Here is a 14,346-nt window from a genome sequence, read left to right on the forward strand (position 1 = left end):
CCCACTCTCATGGTCAGATCACGCCCTGGTGACCCTGAGTTTCTCCTATGCCATCCCCCTCCGCAGGGAGGCAGGACCCATGGGATTGGTCCACCCCCGGTGCCTGATGGACCCGTCAGGGTTCCAGAGGGAGCTGGGGAGCATTCCCGTGGACGTGCTGCACAGTCCAGCGGAGGCCCTGGCTGCTGCTTGGAATAGGGAGGCAGCTGGGGCCTTGGACAGGATCGTGCCTATGCGACCTCTCTTGCCACATCGGCCCCGACACTCCCCATGGATTACGGAGGAGTTGAGGGTGCTGAAGAGGGTTAAGAGACGTCTAGAGCGCCTCTGGAGGAAGACACAGACCAAATCCAACCGAACCCATGTTAGAGCCACTATTGGGCCTACATTGTGGCGATAAGAGCGGTGAAGTGCCAATACTTCTCCTCCCTTATCACATCCGCAGAGTGCCACCCGGCAGCCCTGTTTGGGATCACTACATCCCTCCTTGGTAGGAGGGAGCTGGAGATTCATTTGCAGGGCCGCATGGAGGAATTTTCAGAGTACCTGCAGGATTAAATCATGCAGATTCGTTCCAAGTTGGACTCTGAGCGTGGTGCAGGGTCTGGGGAGATACCAGGGGATCATTCTTGCCCAGTTATCTGGGAACGGTTTGATCCTGTTGTTCCTGAGGAAGTGGACAGGATCCTCCAGACTCTGAGGGCCACCACTTGTCATCTGGACTCACGTCCCTCCTGGCTGGTGAAAGCAGCTCAGGAGGTGACATGTGGCTGGATCCAGGAGATAGTTAATACATTCGTGCAGGAGGGAGTGTTTCCAGCACCCTTTAAAGAGGCGTTGGTGCACCCCCTCCTCAAGAAGCCCTCCCTGGATCCTACTGTACTGGACAATTTTCATCCAGTCTCCCACCTCCCCTTCTTGGGGAAGGTGGTTGAGAAAGTGGGGCATCACAGCTCCAAAGGGTCCTGGAGGAAACGGATTATCTGGACCCGTATCAGTCAGGTTTCAGGCCCTGTTATGGAATGGAAATGGCACTGGTCGCACTTATGGATGATCTCTGGCGGGAGCGGGATGGTGGAAGTGCGACCATCCTTGTTCTCCTTGATTTCTCAGCGACTTTCAATACCGTCAACCATGGTATCCTATTGGGATGGCTCAGGGATTTGGGGGTGGGCAGCACAGTTCTGTGCTGGTTCACCTCCTTTCTTCGGGGCCGGTCCCAGTCCGTGGTGATAGGGAGCGAGAGGTCCCATCCTTGGCCCCTCCTCTGTGGGGTGCCGCAGGGTTTGGTTCTCTCTCTGCTCCTTTTCAACATCTACATGAAACCGCTGGGTGAGATCATCCATCATCATGGGATGAGGTATCATCAGTATGCTGATGATACTCAGTTATATATCTCCATCCCTGGTGAGGTAAGTGATGCCGTGAGTGCCCTCTCACGGTGCCTGGAGGCTGTGAGGGTCTGGATGGGGAACAACAGGCTCCAGCTGAACCCTGGCAAGACGAAGTGGCTGTGGGTTAATGGCTCCTCTGTATCCGGGACGTTGTCATCGTTGGTGCTGGATGGGGTAGCACTGCCCCAGACAGACCCAGTGCATAATTTGGGGGTCCTCCTGGACTCACGGCTCCTGCTCAAAGAGCAGGTGCCAGCCGTGGCCAGGAGGGCTTTTGCACAGCTTCGGGTTGTGCACCAGTTATGCCCTTTCCTGGATTGGGATGCCCTTCAAACGGTCACTCATGCCCTTGTTATCTCCCAGATAGACTACTGCAATGCGATCTACATGGGGCTACCCTTGAAGAGTATCCAGAAGCTTCAGCTGGTCCAGAATGCAGCCACACAAGCTATTTTTGGGGTCCGAAGAAGGAGCCATATAACACCTTTGCTCCGTGAGCTGCATTGGGTACCAGTTTGCTTCCGGGTCCAATTCAAGGTGTTGGTTATCACCTTTAAAGCCCTACATGGCATGGGGCCAGGCTACGTGAGGGACCGCCTTGCCCCCACGATTTCAACCCTCCCACCCGATCTCACAGAGAGGGCATGTTCTGGACCCCCTCGGCAAAAGAACTCCAACTAGTGGGGTCCAGAAGGCAGGCCTTCTGTGCTGTAGCCCCCGCCCTTTGGAACATCTTGTCCCCGGAGGTGAGACAGGCCCCCTCACTCCCGGCCTTTTGGAGGGATTTGAAGACCTGGCTCTGTCATCTGGCCTGGGGCGGGGAGGGAGGTTGTCAGAAATGGGGTTGGCTAGCCCCCAGAGGCCTAGTGTGGCTTCCATCAGCCTCTTGGATTTTTTTCTCTTCTTTCCATCTGTGTAGATGTGTTTGTCTTTTTATAAATTTTAACCATGGTCTTTATTGTTTTAACTTGATGTAAACCGCCCAGAGTCTCCCATTGCGGGGAGATGGGCAGGGATAAGTCTATGTATAAATAAATAAATAAAATATACAGACGTGAAGAGTGCTGTGACATTGAATGAAACCATAATTTCATCTTATTCTATTTTTAGGTCTTTGATTTTCTGGAGGCACTGTAGTGAGGGATTGATAGACTATGCACTCTTCTCTATGAGATGTCCAAGCTTTTTTAAAAGTTCTTTGGCTATGTTGTATGTTGGGGTCCATGGTAACAATACAATTGGACAAAGAGGTATGTTGGGCTTATGTATTTTGGGGCATCTATAGAAGTGTGGGAGGACAGGTCCACTGCTTTTCATCTACCACTGTTCTTCTTTTGTGATTTGAGCTTTCTTGGTTAGGTCATTGAGGGTTCTCTTGATCTGATTATCCGGTTTCTGTATTGGGTTGGTTTTTACTTGGATGTAGGTTTCTTTGTCCTCCAGAAATTCTTTGGCTTTCTGTATCATAACCTGTTCATAATAACCATGGTTTGACCTTTGTCTGCTGGGAAGGCAGTGATGGTTTGATCCTTCTTTAGATTTTTGAGGGCTGCTCTGTCCTGCTTTCAGTTGGTTCTCTTCTGTGTCCTTCTGGTCTGTTGGGAGTTGTTGCTTTAAAGGAAGAGATATTGCAATTCTACCATGACAGTTGTACTGTTGAGCGTGGGAGGAGGGGTGTTTAAAACTTTACATTGATTGCTGTGGTAGCTGAGAGTAAGAGCAGATGTTAAAGACTATGTTTCAGCTTGTCATTTTTATCACCAGGACAAGACTGTTCCTGGAAAGCCATCCAGTTTATTTTTTTAATATAATTTTTATTTAAGATAAAAAGATAAACATGAAAACATATATAAAGGAAAGTTAGAAAAAGGATAAAAGAAAAGATTTGGGAGACAATACAGAGGAAGGAAGGAAGGAAGGAAGGAAGGAAGGAAGGAAGGAAGGAAGGAAGGAAGGAAGGAAGGAAGGAAGGAAGGAAGGGAGTGATTTCCAATCTTTACAGCAAACAAACTTATTATCCCCCCTCTGTCTCTAAGATCACATTACATAGTTCCCCTCTATCCCATATTTAACCTTTTTCAGTCAACAAATCCAGAAATCACCATTTCATTTTTTTCCATTTTCAGCAAAAAGTCCATAAAAGGTTTCCAGTCTTTGTAAAAGTACTTATTGTTCAAACAGGTCAATTTTGCCATTTCTGCAAATTCTGCCATCTTCACAATCCATTCCTCCCTTGTAGGTATTTCAGTATTTCTCCAGCATTGTGCATACAATAGTCTTGCTGCAGTTATTTTATACAAAGAAAGCCATCCAGTTTATTTCAACCCCTACCTTCAACTTTCAGAACGTGTCATTTTGCTTCAAAATGGTTCTTGGTTCTAATAAAATGGATTTTATTACCGATCTTCTTCCTGTTTAGGGTTGCACAACTATTTCTGTAGTAGTGTATTTGTTTATCGAGATGGTTCATTTTATTCATTGCAAGGCTCTTCCATCAGGAGATTGCACAACTTTTTCTAGACCAGTTTTTAGGCTCTTAGTAAATCATGTGATCTTGGATTGTGGCTCTCAGTTTACATCCATGTTTTGCAATGCCCTCTTCCAGCTATTACACATTTCATATTCGTTTGTCATTCTCAGATCATCCAGTCTCTAGTGAATAAATAGAGATAGTAAATCAAATATTAAAACAATACTTGAGGTGCTACATCTTTTATTACCTGGACAATTGGACTGGACTGTTGCCTCTTGCCTATAACAATTCAGTGCATTCCTTCATAGGCATATCTTCTTTTCAGGCAGTCTATGGCTACCATTCCCATATTTTACCCTTCCTCTTTCTCTTCCATATTTTACCCTTCCCCTACCATTCCCATATTTTCCCTTCCTCTTCCCCTGAGAAAGAAGAATATGAAGTAGAATGTATTTTGGATTCTTGACTCAAGAGCAGATCTGATTAACTGGAGGAACTACCCTGAATCTGAGAGATCATGGGAAAGTGCAACAGATGTCCACACTTTACAACTTGTGCACAAATTTCATCTGAAAATCCCACACAAACCCTGTCCTCATGATCTGCCACCACTATCAACAGATATTGAACCCCAGAATAAAGAGTACTCTGTGTTTCCTGCCATGATAGACTCTCCAGTTCTACCTGACTCCACTCAGCAAAACTTGTCTAGTGACCTTGGAGAGCTGCCAGCTGAGGGTAGGGGGAGTGAGACTTTACTTGGGTCTTATAGGACCTTGTCAATGTTTTCTTTGCACACCACAAGGGAGCCTGACAGGGGAGTTCATGTAGAGGAATATGGACATAGTCTTGAAGAAGGAATCCAACAGCATTATATAAACACCAATCTAGCCTTGGTATGGAGGAGAGAGTGAGAAAGAAATTCAAAATTACCCCCCATGATTCTCTTCAATATAAAAGGAAGGGCAAAGAATTTCTATCAGGTGTTCATGATTCTGTTATCACACCCTGCAGCAATAAAGAAGAGTTCCAGGAGTCCTTGTGGAGTTTGTTTTTTTGACCTGGCCTACCTTAAAGAGCTGGCAAGTGCCCCTCATAGTGGTTCAGAATTGCATGGTTTCTTCAGCCATTTGAAATATCTTCATTAGTGTGAATTTCTGTAAAAATGAAAAGTTTGTATAGTGTTGTTGCTGAATAGAAAGAGAGGAGGAGAGTAAACATAAAGGTGAAGTGGGGTCCAAAATAGAGCAAAATAAAAATTTAAAAGAGAGAGACTGCCTCCTGATACTGTCAGCCTTTCAAGATAGACCAAGTCAGGGAACAGACACCATAAGAAATACTAAAATTCTAATTTATTGATATAGGCTATTATAGCAGAATCTTGAAAGTCTGACAGTGTTCCTTCTTTCCTCCCTCTTATACCAAGGAGAGTTAAGGCAGGACAATCTTGAGGGTTTTTTCTCATGCCTTCCTGTTTTCCAAAACTAAGTTCACGTTTTCCTAACAGTTGCTGCATATTTTCTTCAAAACCATCTCTGTACTCTTCTACAGATACTTTCTAATCTATCTAGCTAGGATGTTCTTAGCCCTTCAGCTTGGCTCTAGGAAAAAGGTACTTTAATCTTCCTGCCAAACCTAGCAGTAACAAATTTAAGAAACTTTGTGACAATTCTGGAACATAAGAGATAGTTGTGTAATCAGGCAGTCATGTATACAGGTAGTTCTCACCTAATGACCACAATTGGGACTGGAATCTTGATCATTGAGCAAAGTGGTCATTAAGCGAGACTCCCATGTGACTGCTTCGCTCAATGACCACAATCCGGGCACTCCTGGTTGCGGTTATTAAGTGATCTCCTGGTTCATTAAGCAGAGGAGTAAAAAGCTGTCTGCTGAAGGATTTCAGCTCCATGTGGAGCTGAAATCCTCCCAACAGGCAGCCCTTTCACTCTCAAACATTTCTGCAGCCCATTGAAGGGTTGCCCTCCCCATCATGGACAGAAGGGAAATCCTTCGTAGGGCTGGAGGAATGGAGCTCAAATCTTCAGGATTTGAGCTCTGTTCCTGCATACCGCCAAGAGGTTTCCCTCCATCTGGTCTGCTTGCAACCTTCCCTGCATTGACTTTCTGGGGAACCCAGCAGGGAAGATTGCAAATGGCGATCACATGATCGTGGGGTGCTTGGCAACCGGCTGTAAATGCGAGCCAGTTGCCAAGTGCCCAAAATACGGCCACGTGACCATGGGGAGGTGGCGTGACACTTTACAATGGCTGGAAGTGCTTTACGAGCTGTAAAGCACCCTTTCTGAGGCCGTTGTAACTTCAAACCATCATTAAACAAATGGTTGTTAAATGAGGACTACCTGTATAGGAAAGATTTTAATGAGAAATTAACTTTTTTAACCAATGAAGCCAAATTCTAGATCTAAAAGGAATTTTTTTCAGAAAGGGGAAATACAGAAAAACAAACATAGGTAACAGATAAAATCAATACACTATCTTTATTATTACAGAATAAGATCTATTATTGCTTGAATAAGATCTTGGACTTTAAAACATCTTCATGGCTGAGAATTCATTGTAGAAAAATATAATCTTAGTTTTCTGCTTGGATGTTGTTAGATGGGCCATTCTTGTTTCTTCTTCTTCATTTTTTTGAATACTATCCTCAGTGAAGATTGACTATTCAGTCAAATATCTCTGATGTAATGTGTCTAGCCAGCAAATCAGAAAGTTATTTGGCATCTCAATCCATTTTACTAATGACCTTGTAGTTGATTGAAAAACAGATTATTTATTCTGGTCTTTGACCAGCATAATGTATAAAATAAATTGTACAAAATTAAATTCATAATTAGTTCTTACCTGCTATGCTAGGCATTAATAGCATAAAATATATTTATCATTATTTTTAAACTGGGATTATCTTGTAATGTAAACTTTTCATGGGTAAATTGGTCAAAATTGTATCTACTACTCAATATTTTCCATAAATATTTTGTGGCATAAAGTACAGGTTTTGAAATTGATCCCTACATAAATAGGGATCCCATTATTTGTAAGATTTCAATGTCATCAAATAATAACTCTCAAATTGAGCCTAAGGAGGAGCTGATTTCTGAAATTCCTTGTTCAAACTGGTGATTTTGTCTTATTGAGACTAAAAGGCTCCAATTTATTTGAAAAAGCTTTGCCATATACCTTCAATAAAGGAGATGAAAGAGAAGATAAAAAACCAATATATATGTTTTCCCAATCTACTGGAAAACCAACAGGCTAAGGAGTCTCCCCTAATATCACATATTTAATTGTAGTGACAATTTATTAAAGTGAAAGAGATGTAGTAAATGTAGTGACCTGGTCCTGTGATAAGTGTGGTAATCTCACTTTCTGCTTAAAAAAAGATAGGCACAATTTCAGTTGTAATGTAAAGGTAGTTAGATATTCACATATCCAAGAAGACAACCCAATTTTTGTTTCCATCTTTTGGATATTCATGAAATGTAATTGCTCAGTGGTCTAATGGAAATACTGTAGAGTAATGGGCTTAGCAGCCAATACTCTTGATTTTTTTGTGTCTTGAAACATAAGCTACCATATAGTAAATCAAATTATTGATTTATCTGGACTAGGAATAGTTATTCAAGTATAAGTCTTTTCCACTCCTGCAGTATGAGACCCGTCTAATGGAGATGATGGGATCTTTTGTGTGCAATATATATTGATGAACCCACTGAGCTTTTGACATTTCTCTCATCCATCAAGAGTGATAGAATACATGCTTTATGTTTAAAGTGCAGTTTTAATTCCTAGCATCTCTAAACTGGTGACAGGACTGAGAAATACTTAAGAGCTGAGAAACTGACATATCTATATGAGTCTTATGTGTTAAGCTTACAGATAAACTTATAAGAGTGAACAGAGTCTGAAGATATGTGAACTCTGATCAATTTAGGAGTGCTTAGGAGAAGCTTCCAGTTTATTTAACGAATTTTGGGGCTATATCATCCAAACTTCTATAATAGTAAATTAATTAATTCTCTCCAGTTATTAAGATGTAGTGTCATTTCCTGCTATCTTGTATCTCCATGTTCTGAGCTAAGAATGGCACAAGTGGTTGGTCTAGTAATCTCTTCCATCTTCTGACTAGTTATTATGAGATAGCAAATAGTAGCTGCCTTATTTGACCATTTTCCCAATATTCTTTTCAAATTGTTCACTGTGATATCTTTGTTATAGCTTATATTAAGCTATGGCTTCCTGCTGGCTGTTCACATATCCATACAGATACCCAATCAAATCCGTTGTGCTAGGTGGCTGATAAGAGAACCTGAGATTAAAGGTTAATTTATTTTCCTATAACAAAATATTTCCATAGGAGAAGGAGGGGCTGTTAGGTTAGTATCAGGGAGCAGAAAACTCAGGGAAGAACTGTGAAGAGAGCTAGAATGGAGGTGTGTCTCACAGCTGGAAAACTAAAATGAATCTAGACGGTGTTGCACTGTTGTAGATTTGTAGCTAGATATTCCTAGGGAAACTAACTGGTTGGTTGATGGGAGGTTGACAAGTTCTCAGGTTTGCAGTTTGCTCATGCCTGTGGTGATAGGCTGACTTACTATAACACCAGCCGACAGACTGTTTCTATCCTTCAAACCTGAATAGGTTAATGATTTTGATGAAAAAATATATTCTATGACTTTAGTATCCAGTGACTTCATCCTCTCTTTTCCTCCAGAGCAACGATGCCTCAGGGAGTGCTTGGAACTGGCTGTACTTCATCCCTCTCATCATCATTGGGTCCTTTTTTATGCTCAACCTTGTGCTGGGGGTGCTTTCTGGGTAAGTGTGTAGCACATCTGCCATAGAGAAAATTGATAGTCCTTATGGTAGCTTTTTTCAACCCTGTAAAGAAAAAATAGTTTACTGGCAACTGGAAACCCAAAATCCTGGGTTCTTTCTACCTGTGCATTTGTTGGGTGATCCTACCTGCCTTCTTGCGAACTGAGCAGTGTAGCAGAAAAGATTCAGCATGCTGTTCCGTCTCTGGCTACAGGGAGTTTGCCAAAGAAAGGGAGCGGGTGGAGAACCGGCGTGCATTTCTGAAGTTGAGAAGACAGCAACAGATTGAACGGGAACTCAATGGCTATATGGAGTGGATCTCCAAAGCAGGCAAGTCCTATGTATCTTCATCTACTTTTTGTTGGCCTAGTGTGTGTGTGTGTAATTTAGTAAACTGAATTTAAAGATTAGATAAAATGTCATTGTATTGTAACCATACTTTTATACTGCCTTTTTAGCTAAAATCCATCAAAGCAGATGCAAAGCAGATCTAAAATAAAACAAACAAAACACTCACAAAGAAATCCTAAGCACATCCATTAAACACATTGGAGCAATAGACTATGAAACAAAAGACCAATTACCCTCTAAGTTGTGTGTCTCAGCCTGTATATCTTCTGTAGCTTTCTTTTGATTACTGTAAACTCAATACAAAAAGTGTCCCAGGGTTCTGCCCTGGGCTTGGTATAATTCAATACTTTCATACTTTTTTTTCAGAATGAAGAATACTTATCAGATTTGTAGATGATATCAAACTGAGGGTAATCTGCATTAGAAGTCAGGATTCAAAGTTTTAGCCAAATCAAAATAAATTACAGCAGAGTTAAATGTAAAGTTCTCATTTTAATATATAAGGAAAGCTGGATGCACAGATTTGAGATAGGTATACCATAGTACATATAGTACCAGGAGGGCTTGAAAATTTTATTAAGTTAGGTAGGAATGAATAGTGCAATAATCAGCTAAGAAAGTAAGAAGAGACATACTAGACTAGACCAAAGGTTTATCTGGTCCAGAATTTTATTCCCACAGTGAATGATGAGATACCCAGGACAATGGCATTTTTATGTTCCCCAGCAAGTGGGACAAGTTCTCTGAATTTTCAGTCACATGGCTTCCTTGGATGACCCCAAGTTCTAATAACCTGAAAAGGGAGAAAAAAGCCCTTTCTATCCATGGTCTGTGTTCTGTGCATCATTTTTTCTTCCTGTGTTATGTTCCCTTCCTTTTTTCACCTTTTTTTCTAAGCTAAAATTTCAGACATTGTAACCTTTAATTAGAGAAAAGTTCTTCAGTGTCTTGATCATTTGGATTGCTCTTTTCTAGCTTTATTCTTACAAGTACAGCGTTCATGTCACATGACACTCATTTTATAGTTAGATGCAGTCTGCCATTCAGCCTGGAATAAGGTCAGAACTATTCTGAAACCAAGGCTTAATTTAGATTAACCCACTTTAGTGTCTCATAGTGTCTCATGATACTCAGTTGAGATGGCAGGGGGTGGGGTGAGTAACAATGGTAAGCTACACCTTTTAGAAATAAATTCAATTCTGCAGCATAATCTCCACTACTCTGGCTTTTCAACTCCTATCCCTCTCCGCGTGATGTATAGGGGATTTTGTTTAGAAACAAAAGGACTGCCAGCAGTTGGAGATGGGCAGCATATTTTTCTTAATCATAAAAGTTATAAGTCTGTCTTATTCAAAAATCACTACTGTATGAGATATAAATCTAGAGCTGAGATTCAGATTGATGAGAGGTTAGCATTCCAGTTAATTTTGTAGAGGTTTTTAAGTAGAAGCTTGCTTGCCATCCACTGGGATGCTGAGGCAGGGGATTCCTGACTTGATATCAAAATATTTGATATTGGTGACTTTCCTTCTTGTATTTCTTAGTGTGTATATGCTCAGTTGTGTATTTAGCTGGATTCTGAACTGGAATAGAAAGTTTATCAAAAAGTGTTTTACACCAAGTATTGCCACTGCGCACTTGGAAAGAGGTGGTATATTTCTTTATTTCCAGGGGTGAGGCTTTTCTCATAGTAAAGCCCTGGTTTTCTTATTTATTTTAACCTTTTTTTAACGTGCTGCCCTTTATTCACAAAATAGGTTTCCAAGACAATGCACAAAAGCAAGATAATACAACAATAGAGCACACTGATTTATTTATTTAGGCTTATATGCTACTCCAGTCAGAATTATTCTGGGTGGCTTAAATATTTTCCATTACAGTAATGGTGTTAAACACAGAACAATATAAAGAAAAAACTGAATAACATTCCACCTCTGTAGCACTGTAGCACAACTCACAGGAACATTCGATCTACCTCCCTTCCTTAAAGGGCCCCCCAACACCCAGGTCTTAACAGCCTTCTGGAACCTTAAAAAGGATAGGCAGCTTTATCTCTGAGGGTAAGCTGTTCTGGATGGGAGGGTGGTACATATTGCACATTACTTTTAAAATGTGCAGGCTTTAAGTAACATATTAAGGTTTTGCTATTGGGATTTAATTTAATTAAAGTTGTTTAACAACTGAACAGTTGTCTGGGATTGTTTTGTTCTGAAAAATTGCTTAGTTTTTAATTTGTGAAACATGTTTATTTTATAAGGATAAAACAATGATACATTCAGTACAAATATTTTGGCATAGAAATATCTCACTGAGAAGATATTTTAATTTTCCTGTGTTACCTATAGAACTTTGATTATCACAAGGGCAAGTCTAGACCTTTCCTTCATTTTTTAAAAAGTTACTGCTATGTGGCTGCTAATTTAATCACAGATGTTACTATTCTAAATACTTTTGCCAAGCTATTATTAATCCCAAAGGGTTAAAACTAAACACAAACAAAAAAGAATTTTAGCATCTATGTGTTTCTCTCTCCATCCCATATCTCCATATTTTCATGATTGATATAAAGATGTCACAATGATATTGTCTGAACCATAGATATTTTCTGAGAGAATTTTTCTGGAACTTAATCATGAATACATGAAAACATCCGTAAGGCGAGATCAATGAGCTGTATTTCTTTTCATCAGGCTCTCACCTAGCTAAAGCTGTTTTGTCCAGCTGCCCTCCCTTTCAAATGGATATCTTCAGAAAGCTTCTTGCCAGAATATGTCACCTATAGCTAACCTTTTCTTTTTTTGGCAATTTGGCATCTTTCCACATTTGACACATGGCCTGGTTTAATGCATTCTTAGCTTAATTCCAGTCTTTTCCTATAGAAGAAGTGATCCTGGCTGAAGATGACATAGAAGGAGAGCCTCGTCATCCCTTTGATGGTAAGCCATCATATTCCACAAAAAGTTGTGTAAGAAGTTTCTGAAAAGCAAAACACAATCTTATTTGTATGTCCTAATACATTAACAAAATTTGTGTAAAAAATAGAGGTAAATCCTTTATTAATAGTAAATCTTCATTTATTAAGAGTAATCCTCATTTAATAACCATTAGTTCAGTGACCATTTGAAGTTACGATGGCACTGAATGAGAGGACTTATGGCTGGTCCTCATAACTGTGGCTGTTACAACTATGTTCACGTGATTGTGGTTTGGGCGCTTGGGATCCAGCTTGCAATTATGATGGTCGTGGTGTCCTGCAGTCACGTGATCACTATTTGCAACCTTCACTATCAGCTTCCAACAAGCAACCTTCACTACTGGCTTCCATCAAGCAAAGTCAGTGGGGAAGCCAGCAGGAGGTCACTAACGCCCGTGTGGGATTTGCTTAATAATGACAACCGGAATTGCTGCAACTGCCAGTCCCAATTACCGTTGTTAAGCAAGGACTACCTGTATACATTATTTGGATCCAAAGCAGTTGCTTTGGATATGAAGCAGGCATCCTCACTGTGCCTGTTCACAGCACCTTACATGGTAGCTGGACAAGTTCACAAAAATACTCATTTGATCAAGTGGTATTACAGAGGCAGCAACACAATGTAATGACATGAGGCCATACTGTTGCCACCTTCTTAACTCTTCTTTAACTCAAATACATGTTTTCCTGAAACCTTGCAGCTACTGTGTGAACCCAGAAAATGGCACAGCACCTTTAAGAAGCTGCCAATAGGAAATGCAAAGATGCTCACACCAGATATTGCCCACTGCAGATCTGGATATTTCACATCTCTAATAAGACATATTCCATTTAATCAATAGGTACATCTTCATGGTGGTTAACTGTGTAATAATTACAAGTCATACAAAATCAATGCTCCTTCAAGAAGGATAGAAAGGCAACCTGCATCCCAAAGATTAACTGTAGCCCTTGCTATAGTAAGAGTGTTCATAGGAGCTTCAGGGATGTTCTATTAGCAAGTGAATCAGTGCAAGCACTTACTCACTGGAAATTGGTTCCCACTGTCAATAAGACTTTTCCTCACTTGCATCTAACTGTGGCACAAACATACCTTGGCAACTTCTTTTTTTCTGCAGTGTCCTCATGCCATTACTTTCATCCGATCCCCAGCCTTGAGTCATCCTTAAACTACACCAGTGTTAAAGTGGCATTTTCCCTTTATTCTGACATAGGTTTTGCCATAGATACCAAATGACATGGTTCACTGACTATGCCATTGGTGGTGTGGTTAGTTGACCACTAGGGGATGAAATAAGCTCAGCACTTATGGGCCATTCTAAACTGGTATAGGCATGTCCCCTTCCCTTGTGTCTCTGCACACTGTATTCTATAGCTATTTTGCTTTGGCAATGGGACAGTCCCATTCTTTTGAACCAATATCTTTGCACTATTACCAATCCTGAACAGCAGCCTATCAGCAGTGGGGGGATAGGCTCCATGGTGAAGCAGGAGAGAATGAGCTGGCTGCCTTTATGCTGCTTCATGGTACAACTCTTCCCTTGCCTATCAGCTATTGTTTGGGCTCCTTTCAAAAACAGTTTTAGTGTTCTTCTGGAAAAGGGCTAAACCCATGTCCTAAAGGAGCCCAAGTATCTGCAGATATCAGCTGATAATCAAGTTCCTTTGAACACACTCATGCAAAAGGCTTGTGCAAAACCAGAGTGAATTCTGAGAGATGGAGAAACCTACTGGTATAGCCTTTCATAAAAATTTATCTCCTCCCTAGCCCTAGTCCACATTGAGAGTGATTGGTGGATTGTTTTTATCCTGACCACAGTCACTTAGGTGGAAAGAGAGAGGAAAAAAGCCAGGATAATCACCACTCCCTGCCCCTTTACAAAAGTAATAAAGGCAATATAATTTACCTGCATTGTACCTGTGGCATGCCAGGGATTGCTAATGTGACAGGACATTTTTCAGTATAGTTTCCTGCTAATTCAAAGACTGGAGAATAGCACTAATTCAGCAGTGAGGAAGAGACCTAGGACAAATTTCCACTTTTCCTACAAGCCAGCAGAGCAACATCTTTGTTTATGGAAATGCAGTTCCATAAGTTTACTTGCCCATCATTTTTGCATTTCAAAGCACTTACAAATCCTTTTCATCTCACAGACCTCTAGATGCATGTTCGTCCACACAGAGGCCCATCTGGAATGTGAAGGAAGGAAAAACTACCTTTGTTTAGGAAGAGGGCAATTTAGAATTTGAAAAAGGTGTGCAAAGAAAAAGCATTTGCCTTCTCTTTAAATCATTCCCTCTCAAAGCTGTTTTTC

At 41.0% G+C, this 14,346-nt stretch overlaps 1 protein-coding gene across 1 annotated transcript in view; it reads left to right on the top strand.

The window, feature by feature from the left end:
• Positions 1-14,346, top strand: part of CACNA1A (calcium voltage-gated channel subunit alpha1 A) — a 216,363-nt gene that overhangs the window by 64,900 nt on the left and 137,117 nt on the right. Inside the window, exons 6-8 of the mRNA XM_088134001.1 lie at positions 8,603-8,706; positions 8,921-9,036; positions 11,937-11,993. Of these exons, the coding sequence (XP_087990127.1) occupies positions 8,603-8,706; positions 8,921-9,036; positions 11,937-11,993 (277 nt within the window). The remainder of the gene's footprint in view (positions 1-8,602; positions 8,707-8,920; positions 9,037-11,936; positions 11,994-14,346) is intronic.

This window comes from Python bivittatus, unplaced genomic scaffold, assembly GCF_059951505.1.
Source record: "Python bivittatus isolate LINGU-HERP-01145 unplaced genomic scaffold, Pbiv_v1 ctg000080_np1212, whole genome shotgun sequence".
Taxonomy (NCBI): domain Eukaryota; kingdom Metazoa; phylum Chordata; class Lepidosauria; order Squamata; family Pythonidae; genus Python; species Python bivittatus.